Source organism: Gorilla gorilla, chromosome X (assembly GCF_029281585.2).
Source record: "Gorilla gorilla gorilla isolate KB3781 chromosome X, NHGRI_mGorGor1-v2.1_pri, whole genome shotgun sequence".
NCBI classification, from domain to species: domain Eukaryota; kingdom Metazoa; phylum Chordata; class Mammalia; order Primates; family Hominidae; genus Gorilla; species Gorilla gorilla.
Window position 1 is genome coordinate 92,426,674 of NC_073247.2, and position 20,366 is coordinate 92,447,039.

The 20,366-nt window shown below is 37.6% G+C and overlaps 1 protein-coding gene across 1 annotated transcript in view; it reads right to left on the reverse strand.

Annotated features, from left to right (window-relative positions):
- The window catches only part of BRWD3 (bromodomain and WD repeat domain containing 3), a 140,310-nt gene that overhangs the window by 50,075 nt on the left and 69,869 nt on the right, over positions 1-20,366 (reverse strand). Inside the window, exons 9-17 of the mRNA XM_019019638.4 lie at positions 14,337-14,437; positions 13,471-13,541; positions 12,462-12,562; positions 11,799-11,839; positions 8,268-8,372; positions 7,103-7,256; positions 3,858-3,992; positions 2,673-2,801; positions 1,489-1,714 (exon numbers count right to left, since the gene is read on the reverse strand). Coding sequence (XP_018875183.1) covers positions 1,489-1,714; positions 2,673-2,801; positions 3,858-3,992; positions 7,103-7,256; positions 8,268-8,372; positions 11,799-11,839; positions 12,462-12,562; positions 13,471-13,541; positions 14,337-14,437 — 1,063 coding nt within the window. The remainder of the gene's footprint in view (positions 1-1,488; positions 1,715-2,672; positions 2,802-3,857; positions 3,993-7,102; positions 7,257-8,267; positions 8,373-11,798; positions 11,840-12,461; positions 12,563-13,470; positions 13,542-14,336; positions 14,438-20,366) is intronic.

The following is a 20,366-nucleotide window of genomic DNA, read 5'->3' on the forward strand; positions in this document are numbered from 1 at the left end:
TCAACTATTACTGTCTTTTGATAACATTTTAGTGTTTTAATGAGTACAAAATTTTTTATATACACTGAAACTTAATGATTATTTCTGAATGAAAATGTTAAATCTTTTTCTTTCTTAAGTATATCATAGCCCTGGTTTTCATCTTGTCCTCTAGTCAGATTTGACAGAGTAACCAAGTGATCAGATCTTACAAGAAATGTACAAGAAATAAAGTCTGATAAATTAGACTTTCTTATTCATTTGTTTTCAAGTTTATCTCCCATTTAATTAATATTCACACCTTTTCTCCTTGGCTAATAAATATGACATCATCACAGTAACTACAAGCACATGTGTAATACCATTTCCCTGCTCTACAACCTTTATGAGCAAGAACATAAAAGGACGTGCAGCATTTCATTCCATTCAAGCCTTAATTCCCTAGCAATGATATGAAATTCTACTTGCAAATCAGTAACTTACTAGCTCATACCTGAAGACAACCTACAAGTACCAAAGTAAGATATGAAGGCATTTTAAGTGGGGGTACAGGGCAGTATAAATAATGGAAATATGCTAACCAGAAGAGAATAAATTGCTTGGATAGAAAATAGCTTATTCCAATGTTTTATTCTACTATCTTCCTATCATATATCACATTCATCTCTCCTTTTCCAGTATCTCCCAAGACTGAGTGTTATTTAAATAGTCACATCTTCTTACCCTACACCCAATAACTCTTTGCATTTCAAACATAAGGATAGGTAAATAGCTACCTCCAGCTGCGGGGTAGGGGTTGTTTTCGTTTTATTGAGACAAGAGTCTCACTCTGTCGCCCAGTCTGGAGTGCAGTGGCGCAATCTTGGCTCACCGCAACCTCTGCCTCCTGGGTTCAAGCGGTTCTTGTGCCTCAGCCACCCAAGTAGTTGGGATTACAGCCGTGCACCAACACCCCCAGCTAATTTTTGCATTTTTTAGTAGAGACGGGGTTTCACCATGTTGGCCAGGCTGGTCTTGAATGCCTAACCTCAAGTAATCCACCCGCCTCGGCCTCCAAAAGTGCTGGGATTACAGGTGTGAGCCACCGCGCCTGGCCAGTCTGTGGTTTTTCAAAGTTTCCTCTTCTTAGCTTAATTAACTATGAACCTCAAACTAAAATACCAATACGATAAGCAGTGGAATTCCACCAGTTATAAAAGCTTTTACTACAACTCCATACTATAGAAAACAACAGCTTCATACATATATAAGGTTTTCTAAAGAAATAGGTCAATACATTATCTGCTTGATGCTTATGTTTGTCCTAACCCACTTATCTGTGTCCAGGTGAGATAAACGATGAAAAAGTACTACGCTAAGGTAAAAACAACTGAAAATAAACAGTAACAGAAGATGAAACATATTATAACCTACTCCAGAGTTTAGCAGGAGGCATACATCATAGAGAGAACAGCAGTAATGTATAACATTGTGCAAAATGTTTTAAATTTACTTTTAGAGAAAACATACCATTAGCCACATATCCCAGCTGTGGTATAAGCTGTTCATCTTTACAATTTTCCCGTCCTGGTACCAACCGTTGGAATTTTGTGGGATGAGGATTTCCATCAACATCCACCAAAAATGGAGGAGGCATGAGGTGAGGAGCTTGTTGGGTTTGTTCATCCAATACATAGTTATTGGCATCACGAATAAGAGGACGATAATCCGTGTGGAAGAACATCTGATCTGGAATCTTTATGACAGATTTTTAGTGGGTTAACATACACAGGGAATTTATAAGTAAATACTTGTTTTCATTCCTTGAGCACACTCATTTTTTAAATCAGAGAATCTTTTGCACACTCTTATAGTCCTTTGTTGCCCTGTATTCCCTTTAGGTAGAAGAGAACTGAATTACCTAAATGGTAATTCTCTTTTCTCCACAAAATCCTATAATCTGTATTAATTTTTAGACATATCATATTTCTTCTATTATGATAAGAAGAACTAAAGCAACAACCCAGTAGATATAGTTGGGCGTTTGTACTGAAGTTGTAAAAATTACACAAACCTATATAATTACATTTTTCTTGCTTATTTTTATTCAAATGAAGATAGATGAAGTATAATACATATGGTAAAACAGGTAAATATCAATCACATCAAAGGCACTCAAACCTGATTAATGCAATTATTGAGCTGACCTCAATGCTTGAGTTCTCTTTCAACTCTAAGATTCTACAATCTTTCTCAAATTCACAGCTAATAAAACATAAAGACCAATTAAGTTAGCTCCCAAAGTATTTTTACAGGATCAATAATAAGTAAAATAGTAAAACAGCCACCTAAGAAAATAAACATATTCAGTCACCAGCAGTTTATTCCCAATTCACGAGAAGTAGAAGATGTGATGTGTTAGAATTACTCTCCTATTATACCTGGAAGGCAGGTATAATATAAGCAAAAGGATTTCCTAAGGAATTTTTATATCTTCATCACCCTATAACTTATCTCAATTGTGATCTGCACAGCCAAACCTAAGGTTCTGGCAGTGCAGATCACAATTGAGAACCTTTACTAAGAAAGACAACTTTCTTTTATTTTGTATCTATTGACACATAACAGCCCTTATTAACTGGAGGGCTTTAAACAAAATTTGTGAATGACACAATCCTAAATTATACTCTAAAGCAAAATTTAAATATGCTAACCTTTTCGTAGTATTTACTGCATCCAAAACCAAAAAGCAGCAAATGCCCATGAGAATCTGTGCAGGCAAAATGGTTTCCATCTGGTGAAAATTTACAATCAAACACCGCACCATGGCCTTGGCCTTCAATCTGAAATTCAGAGGAGTCTCAAGTCATCTTAAGAGTAATTTTCAAATAATAGATAGGCGGTAACTTCTCCTTGCTAATACCATGGACTCTGTGATGCACAAACATTCCAAAGTACTCTCTCTGGCTTCTGCAGCCAGAACCCTACTGATACAGTAAATCCCTGAAAGAAATTAGGGAGAGGCAAATTGCAATGGATGAAATCAATCATTGCTAGCAAGGACATACCTCATGAAATACTAAATGAGTGACTGTGAAGATTAAAAAAGAACTAAATGCAACCAAAATGACAAAGGTACTACCTAAGCAAAGTCAAGATACTATCTTCACATCTTAAGTTGTAATGCAATGAAGTCTTAAAATAACCATCCTAAAATTAAAGCACACAATCAATTTTACCAATAAAAGACGGAGGATCTGTCTTTGCTTTGGGTCTATATAAAGCATATAAAAGTAAACTCAAAGAGCAACCAACAATTTAGAAACGTTTAATCAGAATTATTCTTAAGAGGATATTAGTATTTCCATCATCATAGAATGGTGGATATGAGTAGTCCCATCACCATAGAAGGGTGTTCTGAGAGAAGAGATAGCTCACCAGATTTTTCCATGGCTTGTATGAGACATATCTTAAAGAACATCCATATATCCAAGTCCATGTTTGCCAAACAACTTTCTGATTACTAAATCATATGAGGTTTACCAGAGGCAGATACAAGTATTACAGTCACTGTTACAATTCATAAATCAGAATTACATTTTAAACATCAATCTTTTTGTGATTTTGGTTAGGTGTTAACTCCAAAGCTTAATACATTTGAGTATCTGTAGTTTAGGACTGGGGAACAGAATTTGGAAAATGCTAACACCTAAGAATAGTCATCTTGAAAGGCTCAACTGGCCTTATTTTCAATTCTTGAGTTATTCTCTGAAATATTTAACCAATTTAAACACAAATGACAAGAGGTTCCTCTGCACTAGGTATACTTTAATTAACCAAGTTATTATATGAGAGAAGTTGGTTTTAATGTGAACTAGATACAGGTAGGTGTCTCTTACCATATTAAAGTAATTCCGAATTTTGGTCCCCCGGTCAAGGTCCCAAATAAAAATGTTCCCATCATGACCTGCTGAAAGTATGATCCTTTGATCAAATGGATGAGCTTCTAGAACGAATACTTCATCATCATGTCCCTATAATAAAAATCAGTATTAACAATGAAAAGCAACATGAAATGTTTGGTTCATTTGGTAAAAAGGTCTTCAGTGTGCTATCAGTTAGGTTCAAATGAATTTATGCAGAATAATTTAACAGCATTTATGACATGGATACTACATGAACAATATAGCTCAGTGAGAGTTCCTTATAAACTGCTGATTTTATCAAGTATTCAATAAACAGAAGACCCAGAAATGTTTTTAAAATAAAGACAGTCTAAACAGTTACAGCTCATTAACCAGGCCTCTGAAGCGGAATTTAGGACTGGGCTATTTAAAAGGCCACAGAATATATGACAAACAGAATCTCAATAACACCCAATTCTGACACAGTGATAAATACAATCCAGCACTCTATTCTCTATTACTGATATTCAAACTGTATTTTAGTAGGTCCCATGATACATTCAAAGGATAAAGCACAGTGGCTCTGCTCTATATCTACTTTACATTTGGGAGTTCCATTTAAGATGTTATCTGGAAAACACATTTCCTGCTAAAAAGAAATTAAGTTTGAAAACCAATGCTTTATGTTATATGTTTATATAATATATAACATGTTTACATATGCTATATGTTTATATAACATAACATGTTTACATGCTATATGTTTATATAACATATAACATGTTTACATATGCTATATGTTTATATAAACATATAACATGTTTACATATGTTATATGTTTATATAACATATAACATGTTTACATATGTTATATGTCTATATGCCTCATAAAGGAAAAGTTTACAAACATCTGCTTTAAGATCACTGTTGATTTTCTTTGGACTTAACTCCTGACTAGAGAGTATATGATTAAGAACAGGCTCCAAGCCTTAGAAAAGCATAGAGAACATCCTGAAGCTGCACTTATCTTAGGAACACACCATCACATTATACATCAGGAGCGTCTAAAAAAAATGATCATATCCTGCAAATCTCAAAAGTGCATTTTATCCCAAATCATGCTATCAAAAAAATAGAATAGAGTATCCTGCCATATTACGATTATGGACAAAAATACACCTTGCTGAAAGAAAATATAACTTTAGACTGGCTCAAAATGTAGTGTTAAGATTAGTAGGAAAAATCCCCTTATGATAAGTACCATCACAACTCAAAGTTTACCAAAATTCTTCCCAGTGACTACAGAAAAAGTTATTTCTTTGTTATAACAAAATCCCTTGCTAAAAGAATCAACCTGATATAGCCAATATTTTCTCAGGTTCCTAACCAGCAAAACATAAAGTTAGTTTGTTAAACTCTAATGATAATGACATGACTACTTCAATGTACATTAGGGAAAAAAAAAAAAACTTTGAAGCTGGGGATTTTCATTTTTTTTGGGTCACATGCCTTAGGAGAGTACATAGTTACTAGATCATGGGGAACAAGATCTAGTCAGAATCAGTAATATCTTAAAATTTATCATCTGCCATATTTGTATTTAGTAAGCACACTTTTATTTCCACCACCACCACACAAATCTAAATTATCATCCTGGCTCATTCTGGCTACTATCAGACTCCTATAATCTATCTGCAGTCACTCTTAGCCCATTCCAATCTATTCCCTCTTCTGTGACCAGAATTAAAAGGTATTTTTCAAAAGCAAAACTCTCATGTCATTCCTTTGCTTTAAACCCTTTAATGATTTCCTATCGGTGTTACAATAGAGCCTACAAAATCCTAGTCTGGCCCCTGTCCACTTTTCCAATTGTATCTGGGGAGACTCTGTTTCTGCTCTCTGTGATATAGCTAAATTGGCTTTCTTTCAGCTCCTATCCACCTCAGGACCTTTGCACATGCCGTTCCCTCTTTCTAGAAACATGCCCCAGCCTCCTCACATATTTGATTTATCAAATATTTATTGATTCCCTACCATGTAGAGGCAGGGAATAAACAAGAAAACATAACAATAAAATATCAGATAGTGATAAACCTAATAAAAGTAAAGCAAGGTGACATAATAAGACAAAGACTAGGAGGCTACCTTGGATTGTTTGATCAGGGAAGGCCTAATCAAGGAGTTGACACTTAAGTTGAGATTGGGTAATTCCTACTTATCTTTCAAAACTTAACCCAAACTACACTTCCTCAGGAAGTTTTCTCTGAGCCTCCCATATCAAATTTGGTTACCCTGTTAGAAGTTTGCATTCTATCTTGCATTTTTCTTTCTTAGCACTTATCTGATTAAAGGTATTTCTCATAATAGGCTATAAACTCTAGCATGACAGGACTCTGTCTAATTTACCATTTATATCTAACACCTAAGCCACTTCTGGCACATAGCTGATACTCAAACAGCATTTGCAAAATAGAAGAACTTTACATCCCTCTGATACATAAACACCATGATATAGTATAAAGACAACTGAGTTGAGTCAGAAGAATTGGTTTCTATTCTTATCACTTACTATCGTGTAATCACATGGCAACCATTTGGCATTCTCTCCTTAAAATGCTTATGAATTGATAGTTGAAACAGACAAAAAATAAGGTTTTTAAATTAAGCTTAATTTGAAGTCAACCAGTATTATGATAAACTGAAAAACATCAACACTACCCATGTGATTTCTGCTATTAATCCTTTCAACTTTTTACATAACAAATACTACAGCCTCTTACAATGACAGATACACTTTCTGAAAGAGGAAAAAAGACCTTTCTTTTCCTACTTCTTCCTCTTACCCCTATTCCTTGCATAAACTAATCACTAAAGGTAGACTATGTAGGATACCCTTGCTGAAATAAGGTACGCTCTACCCCTATAACGGTAACAATGAAAAAATGCCAACCCCTGCTAAAAACAAAATAACTTATATGTCCTCATTGTATACAATAACATAGTAGATGAGTAACTACCAGACTTAGAAAAGATCTTGAAAAGATTTCATACTTGCTTTTAGCAGGTATAGCGCGTGTCATCCCTATTTTACAGATATGTCAACAGAGCCCTCTCAGAAAATCATTTTTCCAAGGACTAGTATAGTATATCATAGAAAGGAACCTGGAACTTAAATTTCCTGTGTCTTAAAATAATGTGCTTTTTGACCATTTTAATTACTCTAAAAATAAAATACTTACAGATAATGTATGAAGAAGCTGTCCTGTGATAGAATTCCACACTTTCAAAAGAAAATTGTTCACTGCAGTAATAACTGTGGTATCATAGCGATCCCAGGCCACCATAGTCACCTTAAGTTTAGTGATCTTGTCTTCTCCAGATGGCAAATTATTGCTAAACAAAACAATTTGCAGTATTCATATCTTATAAATTTTTGACAAAGGTGCATGTTCAATAGCAAATTATGACAAAATTTCTCCAGGAGTATACAACTGTTTAGATTTAAAAATCCTAAACTATACCGTTAAGTATTCATGAAAGAAAAAAATAAATATATCTGCATAGGGCAATACCCATTAGCTTATTTCAGGGAGAAAAAAAGACCCTAAAATGACAAAAATTTGGTAAATAGTTCCTTGAGAACCAAAAACTACTAAGAAATCTATAAATACCTTGAAAAATAAAATTCATACTTATATTGGTAGTCAGAAAATATGAAAACATAATGGCCAATTTATTATCTTAAATATGAATGTTTTTAAAAACCCATAGGTCTTATAAAAAAAGCAGATTTAGTACCATTTTTATGTAATTAAATATGACATTATCAATAGGCGACTATGATGAAAAAGTCATTTCTATATTGCAACTAATGGAAAGATAGTTGATTTCAGGACCATACCCTAAAGAAGCTGTAGTGTCCCAAAGAGGTAATTATGTATCTTCCAATCAACAGTGAAGATGACAAAACTGAATGCTGATTAAGTGGATATTTATTACTGAGTAGGAAAAATATTATAAAAGTGTCCTTAGAAAATTAGAGAAAAAGTTAAACATATGATGACATTTAATAGGGACAACTCTCAAGGTAGAAAGTAAAATGGATATATTTTTTAATGACCTATAAAAAACTAAGGCAGAGAATGGCTCTGTAGGCATCAGCAGAACACAGAGATCTTTGAGTCACAAAAGACCAGAATATCAAATGAATCAGCAATGTTCCTGTCATCCACTCTGTCAATCAACAGTAACGAAGATTTGCTTAGAGGCTGTACAGATGCAAACTTCATGTCTACAATTAACTTCAAACTATTTATTAATGTAAAAAGATATTTTATATTCATTATTAAACTCAGTGTAAAATATATCATGAGAACCACATAAACATCTAACATATATTCTTACCCAGTCATTTTAGTAGCCATGTCTAGCACTATACTCTTCCATTCTTGTTGCTGATACTGCCAAATTCTTGCCGTTCCATCTCGACTTCCACTAACAAATCTTAAACTAGAAAGAGTTAAAATAACTTTATTAATTTTCTCAAAAATGTAAATCACTTTTTTTTGATAATATAAGTAACACATTAGCCCTCACATACTACTGAGGGGAATGTAAAATGGTACAGTCACTTTGGAAAACAGCTTGGCAGTTCTTCAAAATAACATAGAGTTATCATATGACCCAGAAATTCTACTCCTGGGTATATATCCAAGAGTAATGAAAACATAAGTCCACATAAAAATGTGTACATGAATATTCATGGCAGCATTATTCATAATAAGTCAAAAAGTGGAAACAACCCAAATGTCCATCAATGGGATAAATGGATAAACAAAATGTAGCATATTCATACAATGAAATATTATTTAGCAAAAGAAAGAAAGAAAGAAAGAAAGAAAGAAAGAAAGAAAGAAAGAAAGACAGACAGACAGACACAGTTAACACAGATGAATCTTGAATAGGCAAACCTATAAAGACAAAAAGTAGATTAATGGTTACCAAGAGCTGGGAGTGAAGGGATAGGAGTATTGGAGGTTGACAGTTAAAGGGTATGAGCTTTCTTTCAGGGCCAATGAAAATGTTCTAAAATTGACTGTGGTGATGGTTGCACAACCCTATGAATATACTAAAAACCAATGAATTTTATGTTATGTAAATTATATCTCAATAAAGATGTCATTTAAAAAGAATACATATTCACCCATACTTCTGTCACTGTTAACACTTCAGTTTCTATTTTCAGAATTTATAAAATACAGACATACACACTTCAATATTTTCTACTACAAAAAATTGAATTGAACTACATGTTTTTCCCTAGCTTAACTGTATTTTTTAGATCTATTTCTATGTTTACAAGTACAAAACTACTATCACTTTTAATAAGTGTTCAACTATATGAATGTACCAAAATTTTTTTAATTAATCCCTTAATGATCAACTGTTGTTTCCAATCTTCACCATTATAAATAATGCTGTGATGAACATCTCTATATAATCTTTGTACAACCTCATACATATCTTTGCTGAGTCAGAGTAGGTGTATTTTTAAAGCTTTTGATACATACTGCCAAATTGTTTCCCTGAAAAGTTTTTTTAATAATTTACAATCTCATCACAAGTTGTAGAAGTGTCCATTTTCCCAAAACCCTTGGCAATATTGGGATTATCATTTTTCATTATCTTGTCATTCTGAAAGAAAAAAAAGTGACTGTTATTTTAATTAATATTTCTTTGATTATTAGTAAAGTTGGACATCTCCTCATGTGTTTATTGGCCACATGAATAATTAAGACCACAATAATGTATTTTCTCCTTAATGGAAAAAGACAGGGAGTTAAAAATTTAGGTTCTTCCATCATGAAAGAACAGTAGCTATACTAATGTTCAAGCATCTAACTCAGTATAATGCAGTCAAGTTAACCTTAAAATTTATTTGGTGGTTTTTTCATTCCTAATACAGACATCACTGTTTGTAGACCATCATTATTTACTCTCAAATTGGACAAAAATGAACAACTCCATCACTGTAATTATTTGCTGTCAAAAAATTATTTAAAAACAAAACATGATCATCCTATAAAGTCCTTATAGGCCAGGCGCGGTGGCTCACGCCTGTAATCCTAGCACTTTGGGAGGCCGAGGCGGGCAGATCACAAGGTCAGGAGATTGAGACCATCCTGGCTAACACGGTGAAACCCCGTCTCTACTAAAAATACAAAAAAATTAGCCAGGCGTGGTGGCAGGGGCCTGTAGTCCCAGCTACTTGGGAGGCTGAGGCAGGAGAATGGCGTGAACCCGGGAGGCGGAGCTTGCAGTGAGCCGAGATCACACCACTGCACTCCAGCCTGGGTGACAGAGCGAGACTCTGTCTCAAAAAAAAAAAAAAAAAAGTCCTTATAGACATACAAGTTGAGCTAGCTGAATCCAAAATTCTAAAATCTGAAAGTGTTTGAGTGTCAACATGACGCCACAAGTCAAAAATTCCACACCTGGCCTCTTGTGATGGGTCACCAATAGTCAAAACTTTGTTTCATGCACAAAATTATTTAAAATATTGTATAAAATTACTTTCAGGCTACGTGTATAAGGTATATACGAAACATAAATGAACTGTGTTTAGACTTGGGTTCCATCTCCCAGCATATCTCAGTATACATATGCAAATATTCCAAAATCTGTAAAAATATCCACTTCCGGTACCAAGCATTTTGGATAGGAAATAACCTGTATTTGAAACAAATTTATGCTAGGTGCTTAAAATTTTAAATCTATTATGCTAGGTAAACTTTTAGGCTAGAGCCTTTTTGGCCACCATCTTTTTGGGATTAGACGTTTTAGAGAGTGCAAGGATATCTGCATATAATTTCTGACTTTAGGGATACAGGAGTAATGAGTGATGCAGATATTCAGAGAAAGTCAAGACAACTAAAAGCTGGAACATTCAGGAAAGGTTTCAGGTAGGGCATGAACCGTAAAAGGAAGATAAGACCTAGTTAAGAAGAGGGGGAAAAAAAGAAAGGACAGGGAGAAGAGAGTAAAGGGAAAGAAAGTAGGAGAGAGAGAGAAAGAGGTTAGGGGAAGGTAGGAAGTGGCATTTCTTGGTAGAAATGATGTGAGGAAAAGTATAAGCAAAGGAATGGATGAGATGTGAACAGAAGCAGGGTACATCAATTAGGCTGGATCTAAGGATTCATATAGAGAATAGTAGCAAAGAATGTAGCTCTAAGTCATGTGGTAAAAAGCTGTGAATGCCAGGCTAAGACATTTGAATTATATTCCATAGACAGAGAAGAGGAAACACTAAAGATTTCTATAAAGAACAATGTTGGCTGGGCATGGTGGCTCACGCCTGTAATCCCAGCACTTTGGGAGGCCAAGGCGGGCAGATGACAAGGTCAGGAGATCAAGACCATCCTGGTGAAACCCCATCTCTACTAAAAATACAAAAACTTAGCCAGGTGTGGTGGCATGCACCTGTAATCCCAGCTATTCAGGAGGCTGAGGCAGGAGAATCGCTTGAACCCAGGAGATGGAGGTTGCAGTGAGCCAAGATCGCACCACTGCACTCCAGCCTCGGCAACAGAGCAAGACTCCGCCTCAGAAAAAAAAAAAAAAAAAAAGAACAATGTTACACTGGCAGAGATGGACAGGTCAAATAATGGAACACTTGACTAACGTGGGTGCTAACAGAAATAGAGCAAAATAAACAAAGAAGAAAGCACTCAGAAAGGAAGACCTGATAGGCTATGGTTACTACTTGGATGAGATTGTGGAAGTGATGGCTAAGGATGTCATCAAAGACAAACAAGGGCTTTGAACCTAAATAACTGGACAGAAATAAGGTATCTATCATAGAAGTAGCTGCATCTGAGGGAATGGTAGTAAAATATATCAAACATCTGTTTACACAAATATGTATTACATAATTACCTGTCTCCATTGTTACAGAACTGAACAGCAACAACTTTATCCTAAGACATGAAACAGATTTTTGGTTAAAATGGACTTATTTGTAAAATGAATTAAGTGCTCTTTCTCTCAAATTCATAGGCAAAAACATCATGAAGTAGTTTTTTTTTTTTTTTAATTTCAATGAAGCCCAAAACAATGTACTAACTATTGAGGAATACCTATTGGCAGTAACAGGAAACAAACCAGACATAGGGAAACCTCACAAACCATATCTCAAGAGACAAATAGTTCTGAATAGATATTAGTTTATTATGTCCTCCATAATAAGACAGCACACTAATATAAGAGAAAACCTTAAAATAGTTAATTTAATAGTAGTTGCATTAAATTTTACACATAATTTTATTAATGTTTGAAAATAAATCAATCATTTCCTGTTTCCCACATCATTTATTTAATTATTTTCCAATGGAATCATCTGACAATCTATAGGTAATCTTCTTTTAGAATAATTAACCCATACTTTTACAAGTATAGTATGTATAGTAGTAATGACAAGAGTAAAGTGTAAGCCAAAATTTGTGATTTGTATATGTTACTATGGTACAGATCAGAAAAGAAATGAAATAAGCTTTCCAAGGATGTTCAAAAATAAAGCAACCATTTCTGATTTTCTCTTACCGTATGTGACTCTAATTCAGCAATTTTCTCAGGAACCTCAGAACCCAAATAATATATTCTAATCACATGGTCAGTACTACCAGTTGTAATGAACATACCACCTAGAAGATTAAAAAACAAAACAAAACATAGTACCAAGGAACCTTAAAAATCCTCTCATTACTTCCTTAGTTGTATGCTACCTTGCATTAGTAAAAAGGCTTAAAGAAACACAAGGTTGTCTTCTAATTATTAGAGACATACTAGCGATTTAGAGAAAATGTAAAACTGTATCATTAATCCAACAAAATCTACAAAGTATACACTGAATACAGGCCGCCTATGATCATAAACATTAAAGAACACATCCTGAGGAATGCATTTCTTTATTTAGAAATGTAATGTTCCAAAATTATTTATAAGACAACTTATCTACAATTCTCTTTACTGTGGCTATAGTGGTTGAGTGTAAAAAGTCAACTGCTTTTGGGATGATGAAAAAGTTCTAGAGATGGATGGTGTGACAGATGCAGACAAATGTGAATATACCGTACACTTAAAAATGGCTAAAATGATAAAATTTTAAGTTCTGTATATTTCACCACAATCAAAAAAAGGAAAAAAAAAAGGTTAACTAATGTAGGATTCTTAGCAGTAGAGAAAGCGCTGTAAAAGTGTTTTCAATATGGAGCAACAGTACATGTTTTTTTGTAAACTCTGGGCAGAATTTTTGTGTTGATTGCGGGGCAGTAAACTTTTTTGTTAGTGGGTATTTAGAGTAGGGGGTCTGTTTTTTACCAAGCAAAATCACCATTATATAAAAATGTATTAAATTATGAATAAGGAAAAAAAAAATCAACCTTACACATTACTTAGAGTCCAAAAGAGTTTATCTATCATAACACATGGTTCAGATTTTTGATATCCTTCAATTAACACTCAAATGTGTATCTTTTTTCTTCATAAATCACTTTTACAACTGGATCGTTAAATATTCTAGATGCTCAAAACATTCCAGTTTTACACATACCAGAACTGAAAGATGAACAAGATATCTGGACTCCAGGTCTGGATCTCTCAGTAAATTTCACCGGGCGATCTCTAAAGATAAAAATAAGGTGTTTTTGTGTTTCATCATGTTTAGCTAATGGGCCAGAATGTTAGCGCACTACTGGATACTGATCAATTTAGCATCAATATTATAGAAAAAACAAAAGGAACGTGGTCAATAAGTACTATTCTCATCAATTAGGTTAAAAATGCATTTAACCTTGCAAATATACTTTATGATATCAGTATTATTACTACAGTTTTATTAACCATATTACTTACTACTACCATTATGAGAAATCTTCTTACCAAAGTAAGAAATGAAACAAATAAAATCCTACCAAGATTTTCTATATAAATTGTCTCTTCAACATTAATATCAAAAAAATTTTGGCTGGGCACAGTGGCTCACACCTGTAATCCCAGCACTTGGGGAGGACAAGGTCAGGAGATCGAGACCATCCTGGCTAACACGGTGAAACCCTGTCTCTACCAAAAATACAAAAAATTAGCCAGGCATAGTGGCGGCTGCCTGTAGTCCCAGCTGCTCGGGAGGCTGAGGCAGGAGAATGGCGTGAACCCGGAAGGCGGAGCTTGCAGTGAGCCAAGATCACGCCACTGCACTCCAGCCTGGGCAACAGAGCGAGACTCTGTCTCAAAAAAAAAAAAAAAAAAAAAAAGTATCCTAAAATCTCTTAACAACCTATTGAAGTAGGTATGGATATGTATACACAAATACACACACACATATGTAAATATATATATTTAAATACATGGACTATTAAGAATCGAGGCAATAGATAAAAAATTAACATGCTTAATTTTTCACAAAATTTCTAAACTTACCTAAACTTCATTGTTTTTACATGCCATTGCCAGAAACAGATTGTTCCATCAGCACCAGTAGAAGTGAGGTATCTGTTTGTGCCTTTAGTTGATGGACAAAACTTAAAAAAAAAAAAAAAATTCTGATTCAAATAAAAAGTTTTCATGTTCAGCCTAACATCAAACACGGAGTATTTTCAAATTGTAATCATTTAACAAATATAATTTCAATAAATTCAGCTAAAAATTTTTGTTTCAAGGGACTATTTAACTTTCCTAGATTAATAAATACCTTATAAAAAATTTAAAATATCAAAAAAACTATAGGAAAAGTAACTGAACTTAGGGTAAAATGTTTTAGTTATAAAAAAATTACTTTTAAATTATTTAACATTACACTTTAAGATTTTTAATCACTTTCAGTGGAGAATAAACTCACAAGCACATTACTACTTAAACCTTTACAAATGTGCTATATATACACTTATAGAAACAACTGTGGAATTTTTATAGTTCAGATGGGCAGAGGATTAGAAGTAAATCTAAAAACACTTGGGAAGTTAATATCCAAGTATTTGGTTTTATTATTTATTTCACTTTAAAATCCAGTTCCATTCAATTGAAGTATATAATTTTGTCTTTTTTAGATGTAAGCCATTTGTTTCCATAAATAATGTAAAATAGTTCAAATCGTTATTCGTATCATATCATTGTGGGAAAATGGAGATCAAGTTAAAAAAAAAAACTTAAGTTGTCAATATAGAGGACTACTACTATGTCAGAAGGATCAAGGCCTTTATCATGTGGGCTTCTCAGGCTCTTACTCTCAGTATTTTACATATCCTCAGAAAAGAATCACAGAAAAGGGAAAAGAACAACTGAGCTCCTGATGTCTGGGACACAGGAAAAAGCTGAAAATTGGACAAGAGTTTCTGGCATGTCAGTGAGTTTTTAAAATCCCAAATGAAGATCATTAAACATTTCCATTGAGATGATGACTAAGGATTAAGATATATAGGGTTTGAATACATTTTGAATGCAAATCGAAAGAAAATTATCATTATAGAAATTTGAAGTAATTTACTTAGCTTCTTTGGAAGCACAGAACTTCTAAAGACAACAGAGATGAATTCAAACAAAAATTACTCATTAATATTATTCATTAATAACCGATGTGCAGTAAAGAAACCAGGACTCATGCCTATATAGTCCTCCGTTGGTATCATTGAGACATTGCTTCCAGGACCTCCCATGGATACTAAAATCAGTAGATGCTCAAGTCCCTGATATAAAATGGTATGGTATTTGCAGATAACATATGTACATCCTCCTGTATACTTTAAATCATATCTAGATTACTGATAATACCTAATACAATGTAAATGCTGTAGTAATTTGTTGTTATACTATATTACTTAAGGGATAATGACAAGAAAAAAATCTGTACATGTTCAGTACGAATGTTAATTTTTTTCAAATGACTTTTGTTCCTCAGCTGGTTGAAGCCACAGATGCAGAATCTACGGATACAAAGGGTAAACTGTTTTTCATTTCTGAGATCAAGAAATTTGCATTAAAAAGCTTAATCTGGCTGGGCGCAGTGGCTCACACCTGTAATCTCAGCACTCTGGGAGGCCGAGGCAGGCAGATCACCTGAAGTCGGGAGTTTGAAACCAGACTGGCCGATATGGCAAAACCCCGTCTCTATTAAAAATAAAAAAATTAGCTGGGCATGGTGGCACATGCCTGTAATCCCAGCTACTCAGGAGGCTGAGGCATGAGAATTGCTTGAAGCCAGAAGGCAGAGGTTGCAGTTAGCTGAGACCATACCACCGCACTCCAGCCTGGGCTACACAGCAAGACTGTCTCGCTGATTCGACTGTCTCGCTGATTCTCCTGCCTCAGCCTGCCGAGTGCCTGCGATTGCAGGCGTGCACCGCCATGCCTGACTGGTTTTCGAATTTTTTTGGTGGAGACGGGGTTTCGCTGTGTTGGCCGGACTGGTCTCCAGCTCCTAACCGCGAGTGATCCGCCAGCCTCGGCCTCCCGAGGTGCCGGGATTGCAGACGGAGTCTCGTTAACTCAGTGCTCAATGGCGCCCAGGCTGGAGTGCAGTGGCGTGATCTCGGCTCGCTACAACCTCCACCTCCCAGCTGCCTGCCTTGGTCCCCTAAAGTGTGGAGATTGCAGCCTCTGCCCGGCTGCCACCCCGTCTGGGAAGTGAGGAGCGTCTCTGCCCGGCCGCCATCCCACCTGGGAAGTGAGGAGCACCTCTTCCCAGCCGCCATCCCACCTAGGAAGTGAGGAGCGCCTCTTCCCGGCCGCCATCCCATCTAGGAAGTGAGGAGCGTCTCTGCCCGGCCGCCATCCCATCTAGGAAGTGAGGAGCGTCTCTGCCCGGCCGCCCATCGTCTGAGATGTGGGGAGCGCCTCTGCCCCGCTGCCCATCGTCTGAGATGTGGGGAGCGCCTCTGCCCCGCCGTGACCCCATCTGGGAGGTGAAGAGCGTCTCTGCCCGGCCGCCCTGTCTGAGAAGTGAGGAGACCCTCCGCCTGGCAACCGCCCGGTCTGAGAAGTGAGGAGCCCCTCCGCCCCGCAGCCGCCCCGTCTGAGAAGTGAGGAGCCCCTCCGCCCGGCTGCCACCCCGTCTGGGAAGAGAGGAGCGTCTCCGCCCGGCAGCCACCCCGTCTGGGAGGGAGGTGGGGGTCAGCCCCCGCCAGGCCAGCTGCCCCATCTGGGAGGGAGGTAGGGGGTCAGCCCCCCGCCCGGCCAGCCGCCCCGTCCGGGAGGGAGGTGGGGGGGTCAGCCCCCCGCCCGGCCAGCCACCCCATCCGGGAGGGAGGTGGGGGGGTCAGCCCCCCGCCCGGCCAGCCTCCCCGTCCGGGAGGTGAGGGGCGCCTCTGCCCGGCCGCCCCTACTGGGAAGTGAGGAGCCCCTCTACCCGGCCAGCCGCCCCATCCGGGAGGGAGGTGGGGGGAGTCAGCCCCCCCGCCCAGCCAGCCGCCTCGTCCGGGAGGGAGGTGGGGGGGTCAGCCCCCCGCCCGGCCAGCTGCCCCATCCGGGAGGTGAGGGGCGCCTCTGCCGGGCACTCCTACTGGGAAGTGAGGAGGCCCTCTGCCCAGCCAGCCGCCCCGTCCGGGAGGGAGGTGGGGGGGTCAGCCCCCCGCCCGGCCAGCCACCCCGTCCGGGAGGGAGGTGGGGGGGTCAGCCCCCCGCCCGGCCAGCCACCCCGTCCGGGAGGGAGGTGGGGGGTCAGCCACCCGCCCGGCCAGCCGCCCCGACCGGGAGGGAGGTGGGGGGCTCAGCACCCCCGCCCGGCCAGCCACCCCATCCGGGAGGGAGGTGGGGGGCTCAGCCCCCCGCCCGGCCAGCCACCCCGTCAGGAGGGAGGTGGGGGGGGTCAGCCCCCCGCCCGGCCAGCCTCCCCGTCCGGGAGGTGAGGGGCGCCTCTGCCTGGCCGCCCCCACTGGGAAGTGAGGAGCCCCTCTGCCCGGCCACCACCCCGTCTAGGAGGTGTACCCAACAGCTCATTGAGAACGGGCCATGATGACAATGGCGGTTTTGTGGAATAGAAAAGGGGGCAAGGTGGGGAAAAGATTGAGAAATCGGAAGGTTGCTGTGTCTGTGTAGAAAGAAGTAGATATGAGAAACTTTTCATTTTGTTCTGTACTAAGATTCTTCTGCCTTGGGATCCTGTTGATCTATGACCTTACCCCCAACCCTGTGCTCTCTGAAACATGTGCTGTGTCCACTCAGGGTTAAATGGATTAAGGGCGGTGCAAGATGTGCTTTGTTAAACAGATGCTTGAAGGCAGCATGCTGGTTAAGAATCATCACCACTCCCTAATCTCAAGTACCCAGGGACACAAACACTGCCGAAGGCCGCAGGGTCCTCTGCCTAGGAAAACCAGAGACCTTTGTTCACTTGTTTATCTGCTGACCTTCCCTCCACTATTGTCCTATGACCCTGCCAAATCCCCCTCTGCGAGAAACACCCAAGAATGATCAATAAAAAAAAAATAATTAAAAAAAAAAAAAAAGACTGTCTCAACAACAACAAAAGCTTACTCTAAAATCTACAGCAGTAATCCACAAATTATGGCCAACACACCAAATTCAGCTTATTGCATGCTTCTGTAAATATAGTGTTATTGGAACACAGTCGCCTTATACTGTCTATGGCTGCTTTTGCACTATGGAAACAGAGCTGAGCAGTTGTGACAGAGATTGTATGACATGCTAAGCCTAAATATTTACTATCTGGCCTGTATATTTGCTGATCTCAGATCTACAGGAATTAGACAAATATGAAATAGTATAATTTTATAAAGTGAAGAAATATTGAAACCTTTATCTCCATTGCATTTAAATTGCTTCATCTATCACAAAGGGGGACCTGGCCCATTAATGTGCCTTAATAGAATTGTTTTAAATGAGAAATCATGTTACGGATTGTTTAATAAAAAAATCGTGTTATGGATTGTTTAATAAAATTAGGTTACGGATTGTTTAATAGAATTGTTTTAAATGAGAAATCATGTTACGGACTGTTTAATACATACCTATTGTACAAAACTTAGGAAACGTGGAAAAACAGAAAAAAAGTAACATGTAACTCTGCCATTCAGTGGTAACCACTATTAGCATCATACCATTTTAACTATATTTTGTTTAAAAAAATACAAAACGTGGGAGAATAATATATCACTGATGTTAATAAACACAGCCAATACACAAATAATAAAGAATATGTAAAGAATACCAAAAGATGACTATTACCACAGACAAAAAAATGAAACAGAAGGGAAGATACAGAGTTGCTGTGCACACAGTGGAGGGGGTGGGGGGGCAGTGGTTTACAATTTTAATCAGAGCAATAAGGTAGTCAGAGAAGGTCTCCCTGAGAAGGTGACATGTGCACAAAGCACACAGAAACTGAGAAAACAAACTATGTGAATATCCAGGGAAGATCACTCCAGAGACAGGAAACAGTTAAGAGCAAAGGCAGCCATGTATCTAGAATGTTCAAGAAAAGCCAAGTGGCCAGCAGTAAGCAGAGTGAAAAAGGCAAACAAACACGCAGTAGATGAGACTGAAGAGCGCCAAGGAGGCTGAGAATACAGAGCACTGTGAGTCACTGTGAAGACTTCAGCTTTAACTCTGAAATTGGAAGCTACTGATGGTCCTGAGCACCAGTGACACGATTTAACTGCCATTTTAAAATAACTTTGTCTGTTAAACTGAGAGACTAAACTGGGGGCAGGGGAAAGGGAATGGAAGATGCAGGCAGATCGGTTAGAAGTCTATTTCAATAATCTAGACCACAGGTGATAGTGCCTTAAAACAGGATAGCAATAATAGAGGTCATGAGAATTTGCCAGATTCTAGATACAGTTTGATGGTAGAACCAACATGATTTGCTGACAAGTTAGATACAAAGTATAAGAGAAAGATAAAAGGGATGATCTACTCTGAGCAGTTGAAAGCATGGTATTGCCATTTGTTTGGATGAAAAGGCTTGGGGAGAAGATCTAAGGAAGAAAAAATAGTTCAATAATGAATATAATGAGTTTGAAATACCTAGTAGACATCCATGTGATGATGCCAAGAAGATAGTTGCATAAACAAGTATGGAGCTAAAAGATCCTAAATGGAGATGGAAGTTTGAGAATCATCAGTTTACAGATTAAATTCAAAACCATGAGATGACTAAGAGAAAGAGTATGATAGAGAGGTCTACATATCTCTAAGGCACTACAATATGTAAAAGAAATGAGAAAATAAACTAGCAAATGAAACTATGAAAAAAACAACAGTATCATAAATATTTTTCATTATTTAGTAGTCCCTCCTTATCTGCAGAGGACACATATCAAGACCTCCAGTGGATGCCTGAAACCTTGAATAGTACCAAGCCCTAAGTTTTTTCCTGTGCCTACATACCTATAAGCTTAATTTATAAATTAGGCACAGTAGGAAATTAACAAATAATACCTAATAATAATGTTATAAAATTATAACAATATACTATAATAAAAGTTATATGAATGT